This window comes from Quercus lobata, chromosome 11, assembly GCF_001633185.2.
Source record: "Quercus lobata isolate SW786 chromosome 11, ValleyOak3.0 Primary Assembly, whole genome shotgun sequence".
NCBI lineage: Eukaryota > Viridiplantae > Streptophyta > Magnoliopsida > Fagales > Fagaceae > Quercus > Quercus lobata.
Window position 1 is genome coordinate 47,006,911 of NC_044914.1, and position 19,946 is coordinate 47,026,856.

General features: G+C 32.6%; 2 protein-coding genes across 5 annotated transcripts in view; both read right to left on the bottom strand.

The window, feature by feature from the left end:
* LOC115968245 (pentatricopeptide repeat-containing protein MRL1, chloroplastic) overlaps positions 1-18,284 on the bottom strand; it is a 35,228-nt gene extending 16,944 nt beyond the window's left edge. The window contains exon 1 of one of the 2 annotated variants that reach the window (XR_004086717.1): positions 17,879-18,284. Coding sequence is in view for 1 of the 2 variants with exons in the window: in XM_031087579.1 (XP_030943439.1) it covers positions 17,879-18,193 (315 nt within the window). In the remaining variant the exon portion in view is untranslated. The remainder of the gene's footprint in view (positions 1-17,878) is intronic. The other variant, XM_031087579.1, reaches the window with a different exon arrangement.
* LOC115968247 (putative disease resistance protein At1g50180) lies at positions 1,511-10,223 on the bottom strand. Of its 3 annotated transcripts, none has more exons than XM_031087584.1 (3): positions 9,020-10,223; positions 5,040-5,122; positions 1,511-2,290 (listed from the first exon to the last, which is right to left on the bottom strand). In XM_031087584.1, the coding sequence occupies exons 1-3, from the start codon at positions 10,053-10,055 to the stop codon at positions 2,264-2,266; spliced, it is 1,146 nt and encodes a 381-aa protein (XP_030943444.1). In that variant the 5' UTR covers positions 10,056-10,223; the 3' UTR covers positions 1,511-2,263. The 3 variants fall into 3 exon arrangements, with proteins under 3 accessions (XP_030943444.1, XP_030943443.1, XP_030943442.1); XM_031087583.1 differs by having other exon boundaries at positions 5,034-5,122; XM_031087582.1 differs by lacking the exons at positions 1,511-2,290; positions 5,040-5,122 and adding an exon at positions 6,370-7,422.
* Positions 18,285-19,946: the final 1,662 nt, after the last annotated feature.

Sequence of the window (19,946 nt, forward strand, 5' to 3'; positions counted from 1 at the left end):
GTTAATCTGAGATTAAAGAAAATGTATACCTGGATTACGCAAAAATATGAGATACTAATGGAAGCAGAAAAGAGATTTAAATTCTATACAACAACTGTCATGAGAATAAAAATGTAGCACTCCTATTAACATAAGGGGCATCCGAAGTTCTACATCCTTTAAATGAAGAAGCAATGTTCGTTGAAGTACAACAACTGCAGAGCTCTCCAAGTATCAAACAATGTTAAACAGTGTCTGTATGTTAAATTTTTGGAAAGAAAATTAAACTCCCCCACGGTTATTAACTCGATGCATGTTAAATTTCAGAGATAAGAGGCAGTGTGATATCTTTAGCTCTAGTAACACTCATTAATCACTGCCACTAATAAAAAAAAAAAAAGAAGATGAATTATCATTTGATACCACTCACTAAATAATTTTATGTTTATGTCATTCATATGTAATGGCTAACAAGCCCCTAATGATTACAATAGTATCAGGGCCTCATCTTTGTCACATGGAATTATCTTACTTCACAACCCAATTGTATTTTCAAACTGGTCCAGTTCATCTTTGTCACAGCAACCACAAGAGCAGTATAAACAAATAATGGTTTCCAGTCAATGTGAAGCTGAAGCTAGTAATCAATCAATAGCATGTGAATTTTAAACAATTCCAATTGAACAAGATATTTTTCAGTAAATGGAAATGCAATTGTCTCAACAGAAAACCATTCATAGGGAACCTATCTGGCAGACGCATGGCAAAGGGAAGATGTTCCATGCTACAGAAAATAATTAAAAGCGCATGTCCTGCATTTATCTCAACTGTAGACACAAAATTGAAGTATAGGATTCCAGGCATAAATATGACAGCTTAAACATAGATGTGAATTGTAGTCGTATATTTTAGAATATGTTCATAGATTAATCTTTATTATCAAGGAATCCTAGATGAACAATCTCATCTAGTTGAATTAGTTTTCTTTTGTGAATGCTTTAATTTTTTAAATATATAACTTATAATTCAGTATTATGATAAGAATATGAACACTTGGGTGCACTAGGTGTCTTCTTGTTGATAAAAGCCCCCTGTTCAGTACATTATAAGCATTGATGTAGGTATTTGGTCCAAAGTGTAAAAAAATGTTAAAATAGTCACAGTAATCTCTTTTTTAGTTGAATAAATTCTTTAAATGTTGAATTTCAACCATTTCTCCATCTCATGTCTTTTTAAAATAGTCAAGTCTTTGGATTCGGGATTTGGAATTTCTAACTAGCTTGGCAATCCTACTAGTCAGAGCCGCCTACCTGCTGATTTCATTATTTGGTAGTTTTAATTTGGTGGAGAGCACATTCCCTAATACATACAACACTGAAGCAAACCAAATGATTCTGGCACCAAGACATAGCATAGACTTGCATTATTTGCAGGTAAAGGTTACCCTCAAAGAGACCAGGCAAGAGTTTTCATCTAGACTTTTTTTTTTTTTTTGGTTTCATTTCTTTAATTTGAACTAGTCCATGATTTTCAGATTTAGTAGTGTCAAGATCATGAGTTTCAACCAATAAAGGCAAACAAGGGATAACAAGGATAAACCACCAGAGTCTCCACCATTCCACCTTATCTACCTTAGCTTTATGTTCATTTGCAGATGGCTGCACAAGAGCAGCCAGCCTGATCTAGCAGACCACCTAGCTGGCATTGAATGGTGATTAATTTGTTGGACCCTGTAGAATTGTAGGTTTCCAAACCCTTATATTGTTCTTCAAAACAGAATCCATCTTTGCCTCAGATTTAGTTGCTGCACCATGTTTTAGTTACCAAATTGACATGGAAAAATTAGCAGTCTCCATCCATGTAATTGATATTCCCAACTCAAAAAGATATAGTTCTACAACTTAACACAAGGACAAACTGGACTAGCTTCACTATAAACAATATACATCTAAAATGCAGCGAGATAAACATAACTTGAAGAAATATGAGGAATCCCACATCAAATGAAGAATCATTTTTCTCATCCAATGATACATTGGGTTCTTTTGTTCATCAGAATACATTAACAAAGAGTGCAATCATAGCAAAGCAGCACAGCTGAACAAGAAAGCAACACTAAAACAAACACACTAATGCAAACAAACCACCCAACAAAATATCACAACGCAAAATACCATCACCAAACAAACAATTCTTTACATCACTACACTTAGACATCAGAGAATATGTTTAATGAGTCTGTGCAATCATATCCTTCAAATTGTATAACTGACACCAACTTGTACTAATTGCAGACCATGGATGATTTCACCTGGGAAAAAACCAAAGGAGAATGATTAAGCCCAAAACATCAAACATGAATAAAATGAAATATACCATAGACATGAACTCATTAAATTAAGATTTAGAACTATATTTACACCATCAACCAATATAAATTTCTGTTGTAGGAATGAAAAGAAAGTAGGACCCAAAAAAAAAAAAAAAAATAGAAAGACCCCAAAATAGTGGAGAAAAAGAGAGAAGAAACTGTTAATAAAAGTGGCAAAAATTGAGACACCACCACAAGATGAAACAGAAAAGAATTTGCTTGTAATATAGTGGAGAGGTAAGTTGTGGGTTCAGAACCTAATAAATAAGTGTATAAATTGAAATTCAATTTTTACTCCTTGTGAATGATAGCAATGAAGTTTTTTCTTCTTGTCTATTTTCTTAAAAAAAATAAAAAACTGAAATTCAATCCACTTTGAGTCTTATGCCTAGTGGATTACGAAAATATGAAAAAGAAAAATGAACAAAACACAAACACACACTAGGGCCATAGAGGCAACCAAAAGAAGTCTGGAAGCACGGAGTGCTGATGGGTCTTTTTGTTGCTCAATAAGATTGATGGAGAAGAGGCAATAGCTCACAAGACATTAATAGCAAACATGACTGCTTCTACAATTTCAAGATTTTGAGAATGTATATTTATAAATAATAAATGTTATATTAAGGATGACTACATAATGCAGTTAATCTTAGTTCAATATTTTTTTTGGATGAATTAGTAAAGGATATTATTAATAGAGAACAGAACAAAGCTAGGCAAACGACAGAAACTAGGGACAGTAAAACCTAGGCTAAAGAATACTACAAAGGCTATTAAATCCCAAAACTCATATCTAGAGACCAGATTCTTACAAATTCACACAACAAAAACTCAGGTAAGAACAGATATAGAAATTTTCACACCAAAACAGAACAGCTCCTAAACATCAGTAATACACACTGATATTTGGAATAACAGAAGAATTTATCACCCAATTATAGCAGAGAATATTGTTCAGAAATGATATTTGGAATTTGGTTCAGGACTCTAATCTACCTCTAACATCCTTCTAAGTTCTTCTCAAAATCTTCTCTTCAAGCCACACTGACCCATCATGTATAATGGCATTTCTCCAAGACCAAACCTAATACACATTGGCCCAATGGGCAAGCTTACAAATAGATGATCTCAAGCTTCTCCCTTGGTAATACCCTAGCACATTAGATCATGCCAATTGCACTTAGCCTCTGAAACTAAGCAGTACCGAATGATAGTGAACTAGATTCTCTTGGCAAAAGAACATTCTAAAAACAAATGATCCCTGGACTAAGCCTCAGAAAATCTCTCATTAAAAAAATGTAACAATATTATTTCGGGTCGGGTCATAATCCAGATCAAACACAACTAGGCTCCACAAAGCCCAACAGTCTCCACCATCCCACCTCATTTGCCTTAGCTTTTTGTTCATTGCAGATGGCTGCACAAGAGCAGCCAGCCTGATCTAGTTGCAGACCACCTAGCTTTATCATTATTAATCTCAACCAAACACAACTAGCATTGTATGGTGATTAATTCTTTGGACCTTGCAGGTTTCCAAACCCTTATTTTGTTCTTCAAAACAGAATCCACCTTTGCCTCAGATTTAGTTGCTGCATCATGGATAATCCTAAAGTTATACTTCATGAACCATCCCCTACATCAAACTTTATGAACCTCCTAACCTCACTTCTAAGTTTTAGGACAACTCTACAGCCCCATGTACAATCTTGTGGGACCTTTATAGTCCAAAATATGTGCCACGAGATTAAATCTAGCATTCCTCTCATGCCAATGGAGGCATAGAAAGTTCTACAAACCAGGTTAAAGTGAAACTAAGCCAAGCTTTCCAAGTTAAAAACACTAAAATTTTTGCATAGAAATAAAACTCCAATATGGTTATCAACTCAAGGCTTGTCTAAAACATTAATTATATGTGTACTGAGAATTGGAAAACATAAATAATCATTTGATATTACTCTCAACAGAAACTTTTCAAAAAAAAAATCCTACATATACAATGGCTATGATTCCCCACTAATCACAATAGTATAAGTGTATAACTATATAATAACCTCATCTTCTAGTTTACAATAAGCCTTTTACAGCTCATATTAACCCAACACTCTATTCAACTAGAACTATTTAAATTACTGTTAAGACTTAAGAACAACCAAATTGCTTAATAATTATTACTCTGATTATGTATGATGTTGAATTTATAGAGTTCCAATTATGGCATAAAATCTAAAAGGAATAGAAGTTCCATCTAACATAATTTTTCTGCATAATTTTTTATATCTCAATTGCACATAACTAATGTCTTAGTACCTGTAAAGATTTGGAAAAAGCAGTGATTCCATCCATGCTATTTGTTTTTCCCAGCTCAATAAGATACACCGCTACTATTTAACTAAAGGACAGACTGAACTAGCTTCACCATAAACAATATGCATCTAAACTGCCGCAAGATAAACATAGCTTAATGAAATATGAGAATCCCAAATTAATTGAAGAATTATTTTTCTCCTTCAATGAGGCATTTGGTTCTTTTAATCAACAGGATACATGAACAAAGAGTGCAAATAATAGCAAAGCAATAATAAAACAAACAAACAATTCTTTGCAGCACTATACATAGGTATCAGAAAATATGTTTAATGAGTCTATGCAATCAAATCCTTCAAATTGTATAACTAACACCAACCCGTACAAGTTGCAAAGTAGTGAGAATCTTTTGTTGATTTTTCATGAATTGAACCAGAGTAGAAACTTTTGCACCATGGATGATTTCACCTGTCAAAAAAAAAAAACACAAACTAAAATGAAAATCAACTAAAATGATTAAGCTCAGAAAATGAATTAAAATGAAATATGCTATAGCCTATAGACATGAACTCAATAAGTATGATTTAGAAACCAATATAGTCATGCCGTTGAAATGAAAAGAAAAAGTAGGACCCATAAAACGAAAGTAGTTAAGACCCCAAACTGTCAAAAACTCATACAGAGTTGCAAAGCAGTGAAAATATTTTGTTGATTTTTCATTAGTTGAAGCAGAGTAGAAACTTTTGCTCCATGATTAAAGCCCAAAACATCAAAAATGAATTAAAATATGCTGTATACAAAACTCATTAAGGCAACATTTTAGAACTATGTTTGTGCCGTCAACCAATATATTTAAGCTGTAGAAATTAAAAGAAAAACTGTCAAATAAAACTCATTGCTTAATTTATTGATAACAGAGGCAAAAATTAAGAGTCCACCACAAGATGAAGCAGAAAAGAATTTGCTTCTAATATAATGATTAGATAGGTTGTGGGTTCAAAACCTAATAAATAAGTGAAAAAAAAATAGATAAGAGCTTCATTCTTATCAAAAGAAGAAATACCCTTACATTACGGAAATATTTTGCTTAATATTATTGGGGAAATTTTGAATTAATTGGAGAGAGATTTAGAAGAAAAGAAGCCCCCCTAAAATTTATCAAATATGCAGGAATTCATTACTGTACCTGATTACCGTTTCCAGACACAGTTATAAAATACAAGGGAAGGCACATGTTTGACTTTGTCAAAATCCAGTCCTCCTTCGTCAAGCATATCTTTGAATGACTCCGACATGTTTGTGATCTCTAATTCCCGGAGGGTTGTGACGAACCTCAATCCATCTGGAATAGTCTTCAACCTAGTGCAACAATTAATTTCCAATTGGCAAAGATTGGGCATGGCTCCTTTCTCCACCCTCCACTCCTCTAGGGAGTACAAATGATCAAGGAAAAGATACTGAAGCAAAGGAAATCCTCCTTCAGAACAATCCATATCCTTCCCTTCGAAAGAGTTCTCTAAGAGGCGGAGGATTTTTAAATTGGGCAACTTCTCTAAGGTTGGCATTGGGTCTTCTTCAAGTTCAGCAAATCTTAATTCCAACTTGGCAAGATTTGGAGAGAACAGGCGAGTTTCTGTAAGTGTCTTAATACGGCTTTTTATAACTAGCTTATATACATGTGGACAGCTTGATAGTATTTGTATTACATGGGGCACTTCACCAGTCTTCACGCCAAGAATTTTTTTTTTTTTTTGAGTAACAATAGACTTGATATCTGATGCTAAGAATCCGAAGATAGTTGAATCGGAAACTTGTCACTTACCCAATAATCGAAGGGTAGGTAAAGATGCCTCAACTGTTCCATCTTCTTAAAAACATTTGGCACTCTCCATCTGCAATCTTGAAGTCGTAAATCAAGCATCTCAAATTGCCAAGGGATAAAGGCACCTTATTTATATTGCTATTTTCCAAAGATAAAAATCTCAAATGGATGAAACGTCCAATATCTTTAGGTAAGTTTTTTCCATTGTAATTTTTCATATTTAAGACTCTAAGCAACTTGGATTTCTTGAAATAAAATTCTTTAGGATGCACAAAGTAGAGAAGAGACCTGAGGTAAGGATATTCACTAAATTTAATTCCTTTGAGGTAGTTATCATTTGATTCCAAAGTGATAGCAAGTCTTCTAATTTTATCAATATGCCATTGGCTTCCTTCCATGGAGTGAATATTTTTCTTGGTGATTTGGAGAAAATTTTCTTGTTGGGCTTTTGAAATGCAAAAATCTCGCATAAGATCATGGATTCGGCAAGTTTTGATCCTTCCATGTTTGCTAATTTCCCCCACCTGAACCATGCACCTCTGGATTAGCTCTCGCAAATATTGTTCTCCCTCATACTCCGTTGTATCCTCACTATCTTCTTCATGCAAAATTTGTGGTATAAAACCTTCGCCCATCCACATTTGAATCAATTCCTCTATTGGTATCTCAAAATCCTCTGGAAAATGGCCTAAATATAGAAAGCATGGTTTCAAGTGGCAAGGTAAATCATTATAATTTAAACTTAAGACCTTATTGACTCGTAAGTCATCCTCTTTAAAAATATATGATTTAATATGTTTAAGCACATCCTCCCACTCATTTGGTGTTTGCTTTGCCACTAAAAGGCCTCCAAGTACAGTGATAGCCAACAGTAAACCTCCACAATACTCAATCATTTCCTTCCCTAATTTTTTGATATTATGCTTGTTAGTGTTGGTCACACAGTCTGCAAAGCCAACAATAAACAAAATAATATCATTTCTTCTTGAACAATGACAACCACAACAAAATCAACTACAATAATAACATCAAGCACCTATATTTAAAGACTTGAAAATCTACAAATAACATAATATTTATTAACCCATTGATGTACATCCATTTGGAGAAATTTGTTCCATGCTTATGGAAGATACTAATCCGTGACTTTTACCCAATATACAGGCTCTCAACTGGTATCAAATTAATTTTACTAAATGATTTAAAATGCAATTACAATTAATTCAAACTCTTTACTTTTAATTTTGTGCTAATATTTTTCTCAATTATTTTGGAAGAATTCACCAATTTGCTAATATATTAATAATATAAAAGTATTAGTCAAACCATTTTCTTTCGGAATTACTAACTAATACGAGTGTTAGTTTCTAGAATTATCATTGGTTGGTGTAGGGCTAGCTTAAATGTGAGATTCAAGTTTGACCATCTAGCAATTTTAACCTTGAAGTGTCAAAACTTGTTTAAAATCAAACTTCTTTTCTTTTTTACAGTAATATAGAGCTACCTTTTCCCAGGAAACTTTCCGCTCTTTTTTATACCTATAATAATATTGATATATAGAATCCCCCTTCCCTCTCATTTTAAAATAGATAATAGTCTTCCAATCCAAATAAATTCCTTCTATCAATCACTTTTTTTTTTTAATAAGCTTCTATCAATCACTTAATTCTTCACAGTTTAAATTGTCATGATGTCATAGATAATATAATAATTAATTGAAATAAAACAAACGATTAAACTTATAAATATTAACAAAATTGAGTAAAAATAAAATCTAAATGAATTTAAACAACTTTCAAATATATTTTCACAACTTTTGTAAGGTAAATAAAAAAATAATGAAGTATAAACAAACATAAATTAGTAATATGTTTATTAATCAAAACATTTTACTATGAAAAAAGGTATTTTCAAAATAAATATGTATTTATTGTTCATTATCTAATATATTATTTTGTATACTTTTTAATGTATATGGCCAACTAGGGATGTCAATTTTTCCCAACCTGCATTGATCTGCCCTTCAAAATTGTATAACCAACATTTTAGTACACTGGGTCCAAAGTTTTGGAGAAATCTCTCTCTCTCTCTCTCTCTCTCTCTCTCTCTATATATATATATATATATATTTTTTTTTTTTTTATTATTCATATTGAATTTTTTTATATTTTTGTGTCATCAAATACTAGTTAAACATACCAAAAGAAATGACTTTTTTTTTTTTTTTTCCGTTAAGATAACATTTGATTTAAATTTGAGGATTAAGAATCTACTATCGACGTTCACATGCAGCAAATAAAAATAAATATTACATACATAGGTTTCCAAGTACACATAGACATACACATCCATATATTTATATATTAAAATTAATTAAACCTCAATATCTTACTATTAAAACTTTATATCTAGATAAATTTATTATTTGCAAGTTATTATTTATTTTTATTAATAGATCGTGTTTCATTCAAATTAATTAAGAAATAAAATATAAAGAAAATATTCTTCAAATTATTAGCACAGGAGAAAATTAGTTGTGATACCTTTTCTCCGAGATATTGCTATCTTCTTAAGCAATTCCCAACTCCTTTCCTTATTTAGGCATTGCAATTCATAAAGAAAACTTTCGGCATCTACTTGTAAAGACACTTCTTTATTACGAGAGGTAAGCAGAATTTTACTATTAGTATTCTTTAATGGGAAGGCAACGCATAGACTGTTCCAAGTCTCAACATCCCAAATATCATCTATAATCACCAAACACTTTTTCTGGAGTTGAACTTCACGAAGTTTCTCAATGATCTCTGCATCTGTCAACTTTTGAATTTCATCCCTTTCCTCTTTAGTTGGAGACTGAACCTTAATTAGAATTTCTTCCCAAACACGTCTTCTTTGACATTGTTGTGAGATATATGACCAAGTGCGGCGAACAAAATGTTGCTTGATTTTCTTGTGGTTATAAACCATCTTGGCAAGAGTGGTTTTTCCCAGACCACCCATACCACATATGGAAGCAACTCTATTGCCTTCCCCTTCTTTTAGCAAAAACTCCACCAATTTATTTAGATCATCGTCAAACCCAACGACGTCATGGTCAAGATGAGGAAATGTTTGCCTTTCCTCTCGCTTCCTCTCATTAAAAGAACTGGATCCGCCTCCTTTTATCATAGATTCTCTTATCCCATAGTCTCGAAAAATCGTTCTCAAACAATGAACTTTCGCCTTGATATCTTCAATCTGTGACCCAACCTTGTGGAATGTAATTACTTCATCCAAGATGCAACTGCACCTCTTGATGAACTTTTGTATGCCTCCTCCCTTTCTGGTTCCAACTGTGAGGGCATATGTTGCAATGATATCATCTGCATCATAAGCAAGATCTCTTATTTCAGCAACCCACCATCTTACAGCCTCTGATTCATCCTGCCTCGCATCTGCATCTTTTAATAAGCCTTGCATCAGATTGAGCTCAGTTTTTAGCAGCTCAACTTGGTTACTCACCCCAGACAAGTATTTTCCTTCTTGTACGAGCAAGTCACCAATCCTTGTCACGACACTCGAAACAACCGCCTCAGCCATTTCGCTTCACCGAAAAGAGAAGAATGGATCGAATGGGAGCATTGAATGTTAGTTTGCTCACATTTTGAAGGAATTTGCACTCTCTTTGTATGATTTCACTCAAACCTCCCCTTTTTGCACATACTCCACTTAAATTCGGTTTTCTTTTTTTTCGTCAACCGACACTGATTGTAGTTTTGCTTTACTTTACGTCGGGCCCCTCCTTTTCTTTACCCTAATGAAAATTTTCCACTTTACCTAAGCCACACACCCCCCACCCCCCCAAAAAAAAAAAAAAGAAAAAAAATTTGCTCTACCTTTTGGAATTTGTGTTTTCTTCATCTTGCTATCTGACTATTTTTTGTCAAATCAAATGCCAGTGCCGAAGAAAAAGTGCTCTGGGCTTTTGTGACGTGTTAGCAAAAGTTTCAACAAAGTAGAAAACGTGAACGATGCTAGCCTCAATTATTCATCTTTTCAAAGTGAGATACAGCTAACTTCATTATTATTATTATTATTATTATTTTTTTTTTATTTTTTTTTTTTTTTTTTACCAACGGTGTCTTGGTCTAGTGGTGCCAGGGGCTAGACTTGGTAGGGCGAACTAAGGTTCGATCCCCCGCAAGCCCGTTGGGAGGAGTTTAAAACCTTAACCCCGGGACCCGCTCCGAAACCGGATTAGTCGGCCCAGTGGGTTCGGATACCGGTTGGGAAACCAAAAAAAAAAAAAAATTATTATTTTTTTTTTTTGGCGGGATGCTAACTTAATTATTGTGTCGAAAGAAAAAGGTCTCCATCTAAATAATGTGCAAAGCTTCGGTTTGGTGTGCTCATTTTTTTGATGGCAATCATTTTATACTTCTGTTGGTTGAAACGGAAAATTCTCATATCTTTGTTTTTTTCCTCAGTTTGAAAAGGAAAAAAAAAAAAATCAATATTTTTATTTTTATTAATGTTTAAATTTTTTGACAATGCCATCACAAATATGCAGTTGTAAACCTGGTTTTTTTTTTTTTTTTTTTTTTTAATGAATATAAACCTTTTTTTTTTTTTAGTAATGACTGCAAGGTCAATACTCATATCCTAGCCACATTTAAGGCCCGTTTGGTAATGTTATTCTAAAAATATTATTTATATTTTTTAGAAATACCTGTGAATGAAAAAATGTAAAAATATATGTAATATTGTTTAAACACTAAAAACTGTTGTTCAAAATACTTTACCAAACAGCTGCTCAATATTCGTTATTTGTTATGGTAAAACAAAGAATCAAAGGAGAACGTGCTTTTGATGGACTTTCTTAGGTCCAATTCGTTTGGCGGGAAGGGAAATAAGTGGCACATCTGTCAAGTAAGTTAATCACGATGATAGGCCCAATATTTCTAGTACCTAATGGATATTTGGATTGCTGTACCACTATCCCATTAGCCATTACAATTTGAATGAAAGTTCTCTATTGACTTCCAAAAAAAAAAAATTGTAAAATACTTTATCATTTCATCCAAATTTCAAAATTTCTTGTTCAGATGTACTTAGGCTGTGTTTGTTTCTAGTGTAATTGAATTTTTGAAATTGTTTTACACCATTGCTGGTGTTTGCAACATAGGAAATTACGGTCAAACTGAAAATAGATTTTAGTTGACCGTAAAATACCCACCCCACACCTGTAAATCATTTTACACATTCAATTTACTTTCAAACCATTTCCATTCTCCATAGAAAATTCCTATCCTTACTCACTAAGCTCACTCACGCCAAGCTAAAGCATAAGGAGGGGACAGAGCTAACACACCCGAAGAGAGAGAGAGAGAGAGAGAGAGAGAGAGAGAGAGAGAGAGAGAGAGAGAGAGAGAGAGAGAGAGAGAGAGAGAGAGAGAGAGAGAGAGAGAGAGAGAGATTGAACCGAGTTTGATCGTTGCCGCCGTTTGAAGTTTGTTGCCGCCACCCTCTAGTTCACCTTGTCCTCCTCTCGATGTCATCATCGCCGCATTGTGGTTCAGATCATCTCCTCTCGATCTCATCATCGCCGCCCTCTGGGTCAGATCATCTCCTCTCGATCTCATCTCCGCCACTCGCCGATCTGCTTTCTCTCTCTTTCCCTCTAACCAACCAAGGCCGGATCGAACACTACATGTCACCGATCTAGTGCCTTCATTCAAGAACCACACTCTCTCTTCCACTCTCACTCATGACACTCTCTCTTATCTCACTTTTTCTCTTTGACTCGAACCAAGCCTCCTACTTATTTTTGTGTCTAATTTTCGTTTTCTTTGATCTCTGATTTTTTTGGTGTCGTTGTGGTGGTGTTTTGGTGGTTTTTGTGTTGTGTGGTGGTGGGTTTTGTGTGGGTGGTGGTGGATTTTCTATGGGTGGTGATGGCAATAGAGCAATGGTGGCAGTTTTTTTCCTTTTCCCGATTTGGATTTTGTGTGGGTGGTGATGGGTTGTGCTCATCGTTGGTGGTGGTGGCTGGTTTGGGCTTACATTTTCCATAGAATAGATATTTTTTACATCCAAGAACAAACACAAGAAATAATTATCTGGTGTAATTTCCACAACACAGTCAAACAACAGAAAACGTTTTTCTTTAAGTAAAATATTTTACATATTTTCAAACACAGTCTTAATGTTTTTAACCCCTCAAATGAATATTTTTAATAAGAAAAAACTGTTTGCATCTACAATCAACTTAATACATGATTATCATGACTTTTGAGTAAAATTTATAGTGTGTCTTTATATTAGAACTTTTTTTCATCTTCCTTGTGTGCACAGGTGGAGCCAGAGATGGATCTACGATAGGGTAAGGGGGGCCACATATAAGTTGAAAATTTAAATGTTGGCCCTAATAGCCCCCCACCCCCCCCACACCCCCCCCCCCAAAAAAAAAAAAAAACAAACAAACAAACTGGTATACATTCATAATTTGAAAAATTATGATTTTCCCTTATATATGTGTGTGTGTGTGTGGCTCTCCTCCTCTAAAATATTTAGATATTGACCTACAAGAAAAATAAATAAAATTCATGCCCCTTTAACTACAAAATAAAAAATAAATATGGACTAAACAAAAATCATGCACAAAACAATAAATTCCTGGAAACCTAAATTACAAGTCCCAAATTTCTACCTCATTTTTCCTCCACTCAACCTCAACGCCTCCAATTCTCACAAAAAAAAAAAAAAAAAAAAAAAAAAAAAAAAAAAAAAAACTCAACACCTCCATCACCAAGGGCGGAGCTATAGCAAGACATGGCCCCCCCAAAATTTTAAAAAACTATTCTATATTATGTGTAAGTATTAAAAACTTTAAATATTTAGCTACAAAAATAGAAGTTGACCCCCCCCCCAAATATTTGAGTTAGTCCAATGATGCTCTTAAAAACTAATAGAATTTGTCAATTGATCTACTAGTTATAGAGACAAGATAGTTTTTGTTTTCTTTAATTCATTTTTTGTATATATTTAATATCAAACTATACAACTTTTGTATACTTGTTGGAGTTTAAAAGATAATAAATTTTCCTAAAAAATTATCTTGCAAATATACATATGTGAAAGTTAATTTTATATATAATATATTTATAAATTATGATCTACTCTAGTATCAAAATATTAATGTCTATATTTGTGTATGTGCATTTACGTATGTGTGTGGTGGTTTATTTTGACTCAAAATTAATATATTAGTACCAAAATTTGGCCCCTCCAAACAACAAATCCTAACTCCGCCCTTGCTACCATGAACCGTCTCAGTCCATTGTCCACATTTAATCCCTCATAAATTTCTTCACCAATCACTTTTTACAATGAATGTGCATGGTACGTACTGGTAGGCTCAGAAAATACAACTCTCTCTAACCATCAAAGCCTCAAGCTTTATCTTTCAGAGATGATAGCAACGAGGTTGTATCACTAAAGCGGCAAAGCACACCGTTTCATTTAAAATGAATGGTGTCGTATTAGGGACAATGTAAAAACGTGTTTAGCACGTGCTTAATTACCCGTGTGTTTAGCACGTGGTTTTCTGTAAAAACGTGTACAACTTTGATTAGTTGTAGAGTTAATTAGTTAGTTTGTTTTAGGAATTCATTAGTGTCAGTATTTTCTCTTAATCCTCTTTTAAGTTTTCGGTGATTTTGTTCCTAGAATTTGTAATTATTATTTTATTTTTTTGAAATGAATTAGCATTTGTAATATAATATTGATCTTTTATCTATACTAGTTGCTAATCCGTATGATGCATGAGATAGTTAAATAAAATGATAATTAACCAACCTTATGTTAAAAGAAAAAACTAAAAGAAATCAATGAGAGACTGATTTGCCCACCAAGAAAAACAAAAAGGAAGAGAAGAGATTGAGATAGAAAAAAATTTTGTTATGTTATGTTAATAGCTAAAAGAAAAAGCTAAAATAATAAGTGAGAGATTGATTTGCCCACCCAAAAAAAGAAAAACAAAAGTGTAATGTTTGAAACTAAAGCAACATTAAAGACAATGGGGAAACTATTTGTAAAGAGGATTGCAACCTTTGTATGTGATACAATTTTGGCATCATTAGTATGTTACTTGGCTCAAAGCCAAAATTCAAATTCAATTTTGCCAAAAAATACATACAACAACCTCTCTACACAAATCCACTTTTTGCTCTAATTTATTTTGCAAATCAGACACTATCAAGAATTTCAATAATAGAGATGCTGCGTTCACAACATTTTTACAATATTTTCACAACAAATCATCGGTAATTAGTTGTTATTAGTTCAAATTTAAACCTAACACGAAGATTACTTTTTTGACCCAACAATAACAACTAGTAACAACCTGCCACTTAGAATTTGTTGTGAAAATATTGTGAAAAAGTTATAGACATATCATTTCTCTTTCAATAAACACTGTTGCCACATCTATCTCTATTTTAGGCATTTAATTTATACATAAGCCAATAGCAATAACTATCACAGTTGCTCATTGCTATGACAATCTTGATCCAAGCATTCTCCTTCTAGAATCTTATATCTTTTCTTTAAACCTGCACGTCAACAACTTTAAGTAAGAAAGTTGTCAAAAGTGATTTCAAGTAAAAATCACATTTACACATAATCTAAGCAACTAACTCACTTAGGTCTTATAATTAAGCTGATAACATCTTATAATTTCATCTTAAGCTATAGCATCTTGCTCATTAAAAGGTCGTATTCAACGCACAAAGCTCCTGCTCATTAAAATACATAATACGTGTAGGTTTTGTCTTTCATCTTTATGTGCTCTTACTATGTAGAAACCCAAAATAAAAAAGATCTTAGACTTTCTTGGATTTTGATATCTTATAATATTGCATATCATCAGACAACATCAACATAAAATGATGTTAATTCAATAAAGTGAACAAATTTGAAACAAAATCAATGCGTAAAACTCTAAGCATGCAAAAGAAATAAAAGCTTCAAAAGTGGAACTGAAAGCTTTTTGTCATATAAGGAAAATAAAAAATTCTCTTTTTAAATAGCCTACATTCCATACAATTTATAATAATTGAAAGAATAAAAAGAAAAGAGCTATATTAGCCTGATTCAGCAGCATGTTAGGAGGATATTCTTTGTAGTAATATAAGGCTTTATAATTCTGTCAATAGAATTCACAAACACACACACACACGCACACATATATATATCACTTACCAATCAAAATCTTTTGAGAGTGACTTTCTTTGAGAAAAGGATGTGATATACGGGGAGAAAACTTTAGAACCCAAATGGCACTGGTTTGAAATAGAAAAAAAAAAATGTTCCCAAAGTCAAAGCTAATCTACAAAATTTGTAAAACCCAATCAAACACATTTGATTCAAGCATCTCTTCTAAAACTTTGAAAGGAATTAAGAAACAAAGGGGAAAAAACCAAAGTTCATAGTATTGATAAACTAAAGAAAATAATAATTTGCCATTAAAAAAAGGGGGTTTGGGGGAAACAGGGTACATAGTTAAAGAAAATAATAATCTAATCTGCCATTGAAAAAAAAAAAAAACAATTTCATAAGAAAACTTAAATAGCCACAATTTTCATGAATCAAATATTGTCGAAATCATAAGTGGATAACAAACCAAATCCAGTTTCAAATTGTTTGAAGCTATAGGCAATAAGATTGCAGCCTTGTAATCGATAAATTTTGGTGAGAATCAATTGATGGATAGCAAATGTTTTGTCATTTGATGGTAGACTTCAACAAATCCAAACATCCAATAAGTGTTGTATTGTTGTTTGGTATTCATGTCTATTGGACCAACATGTTTGTTCTAGAACAAAGATAATCAAGCAGATTGAGAGCAAGTTCAACAAGTTTATGTGAAAAGGCATTGATTTCTCGACTTCTGGTGCTAAGTTTTTTAGGAAGTGTCTAATTAGTTTAATCAATAATTTGACCAAGGTACATAAAAACAGATTATGTATTGACAACATTTATTGAAAGAGACAAATATATTGTGGAATGGATCATCGATCTAAATGTAGAAAGAGGCATTATCAATAGTAGTACCTTCATCTGGCAATTCCTCCCACTTGAATCACCTTCAACAAACTTGAAAGCCCATCCTTCAAGACTTGAAGTTTCCCATCTTCTGAACCTTGGTTGCTTCAAGAGGATTTTTTTTTGAAACAGAGCAGTGTGAATGTTATTGACAACTATAATCAAAGTAGTGGTTTGGGAAATCAACTCGTGGGCCTCTTCATCCTCAAAAGCATGGCAGTTCTCTCATGTAGCTCTCCAAATTAAGCCCAAAATCTGACCTTCAAAGACCCAATTCATAACATCTTGTCCTATTTCGGATGACACAAAATTTGGATGTCTTGACCCCTATAAACAACAAAGAGTGAGCTCATGTTAGTACATCGACTTTTTATTTTACGAGTATAACATCCTAATTTTTTTTTTGATGACCACATTTTGTTATAGTGATTGATCATGAGTGGTGAACAATCATTTTCATATGAATCATTGTTTTATCTCCATACTAGTTAGAATTGTGATACACAAAATATGACTCTAAACCCAAATTAAATCACCGTTGTGTAAAAGAGACTACCGAAAAGGTAGCCAATTTTTTTTTATTTTTTAAAACTACAAGTGTTCAAAAAAAGCCACTGAGCTAATTCAGATAACACTAAATTTAGAGACTCTAGCACCAATAATCAACATAGAAAAGAAGGCTGGTTATTGCATAAAGCAAGCACAGCAAGCACAGAAGACACCCATATATAGAAATCCCAATTATATTTCAATGCTCAATCAACTAAAGGAAGGCCACTTTTGGATAAAGGAACCTAATGAAAAAATAGCTATAATTGAGCCACTTTTAATTTTTTAATTGTAGATGAGATTTGAATCAATGTTCCTTATTTAATAAGAAGAAACTTTACAAGTTTTTTTTTCTTAAAAAAAAAAAAAAAATCTTCACTATAATTGAGCTAACAAACACTCACTAAATTCACTATTTCTTTATTTTTTCTAAATGGAAAATTCACTATTTTTTTAATAAGAAAATTCACTATTTCTTAATTGCACCAGCTTTGTCATATAGGTGGTAACTTAATCAGTTTTGTCACATAATACTGTTAATAGAAAAAACGCAACTAAGGTAATTTTTATTAAATATTCTATCTTTTTACTTATAACAATCACTGATTTACATCTTCAGTATCCAAAGTTCCAGCTCCTTCAATAAAAGTGTTGCAAACACAAACATTTGGGAGCTTCTTCAATAATTACATATATCAATTTTTTGTAGTATATGATAAATTATTTAAGACAAAGTATTCAAAGCTATATATAATTCATAGTTGACGGACCTCGCTATCGTTGTTCTTTCTTCTATAGCGATTGAGGAAGAAGACGGAGACGGCGGAGAAAGTGACTACGGCAACCACGACGAGGACGGAGCGAGAATCGAGAGAAGCTTGTACGAGAAATTTCGGGGACTGGAATTGAAGAAGGCCTAGCTTTCTTCTTCGGTGGTTTGTTCGGGAGCGAAGTGGCCTGAGAGTTTGTGTGTAACCGAGGAATTCTCTGCGGATGGAACGGAGCTTGGAGGAAGTGGAAGAGGAGAAAGGAGTGCATGAGATTAGGGTTAGGGTTTGGGGATTCGAAGAGAGAGTCACGTCCATTAGAATTTCAGAGAGAGAGAGAGAGAGAAGTGAGGATAGAGGAAGAAGAAGAAGAAGAGGTTGTGGGAGTGAGTGAAAGACCGATGGAGAGAAATAGACATGGTTTTTGCTCATCCAGTTGCTGCTAACGTGTCATGGTGGTTGCTTTCTAACGGTCTTTGTCAATTGCTTGTTCATTTTTTCTTTTATTATATATATATATATATATATATATTAATATATATATTCGTTTTAAGCTTTTTATACTAGGTTTTTTTTTTTTTTTTTTAATTTTTTAACATGAAAATATATCATTGGCTCCAAAAATTGTTAAGTTTTATTTTAGGGTTTATTTCGAAACTAGCAGGATTTATGCTTAAATAGTCCATTACTTTAGCTCTCATGCTACTTTTCATCTCAATTTTATTTCAAATAATATAAGTTTAAGCTTTTTTAAAATAAAATTTTTTTTAATAGAAGAAATTTAGTTCTTATTCATTAAGGGAGACTGTTAAAATCAACTTGGAATACAAATTCATGGTATATTTTCCATCCAAACTAATACGAGAGGGAGGTGAACTACTTTTAAAAATAAGCTATTTTTTAGCTTTTTGTCTCACATTTACGCAAATAAACTTCTGAAGATAAGCAATTCTCAATCGAACACTTATATGATTATTAAGCTATTTTTTTATCTTATCTAACATTTTGTTGAAAACTTTTTGCTTAAAGTATGCTAAAATATACTTGTACTTCAAAAAAGTGAGAAAATTTAAAGTTTTAAAAAGTTGTACATTAGCTAAAACCGAAAAATTGAGCTTCTAAAATTGAATTTTTCTTTTTTATTTTGTTGAACATAACCGATTAATCATTTCATAGTCATATTATAATATAGTAATTATTAGTTCACATATTGTATGTACACAAAATTTAATTTTTGAATTGAAATAGTGACTTCAGGTGGTCATGATTTTAGTTCAAAAACTAAAATGTGTGTATGTTGTGTGTAATAGACAATGCTCATTCTAATAAGTCATGTGACTAAATGACTTTGTGGAATTTGACCAGATAAGCAAGAATTGAGACGGTTTCATTATGGAATAACTAATTTAGTATGTTTGTAGTTTTTTAAAAGTCACGTGACTTTGTTGAATTTTGACGCATATGTAAAAAATACAAAGCAAAAATTATGGAAGGACTAAGTTAATACATACTTTAGAATTAAAAATTAACTTTTAAAATTTTAGTGACTAAAATAAAAGTGGATTCAATTTCAAAAATAATAATAATAATAATAATAAAAGTACTTTTTTTTTCCTTTTTAATTTTCATTTCTACACATCAATGTATTGTTTATTTATATGCCTTAGTACGGGACTCAAAGTGAGTTAAGGCTTTGTTATGTTATGCAAACTAAATTGTTAGACAATGGTGAAAAGATTATGTTCAACTAAATTTAGAGTACTTAATAACTTAAAAGAGAATATCTGTTTCATTGAAGGTCAGTCCATGGTCCATATTGATCTTTTATTTGTATTTTGCATCAAGCTTTACCTTCTGATAAAATATGACAAGATTAATTGAAGTCCTACTCTGTATGTACAACTTTACAAGACAAATTATAAAGTATTTTTGGACAGTGTAGTTCACAAAGTCCTTTGCCTTTCATCTCAAGTGTTGCCTCTGCAGTCTCCTTTGTGTAATTCTTTAAATGGCTGGATGGTCACTAAAGTTAATTGCATTTAGAATGTCTTTCAATTTAGTAACCTTTGTC

Bases quoted from the DNA above. Each gene is read 5' to 3' on its own strand.
- LOC115968247 (XM_031087582.1), bottom strand. From the start codon at position 10,055: ATGGCTGAGGCGGTTGTTTCGAGTGTCGTGACAAGGATTGGTGACTTG. The intron at 7,423-9,019 runs GTATCACAACTA...TTGGCTTTGCAG, and splicing joins AGCAATATCTCGGAGAAAAG to ACTGTGTGACCAACACTAAC.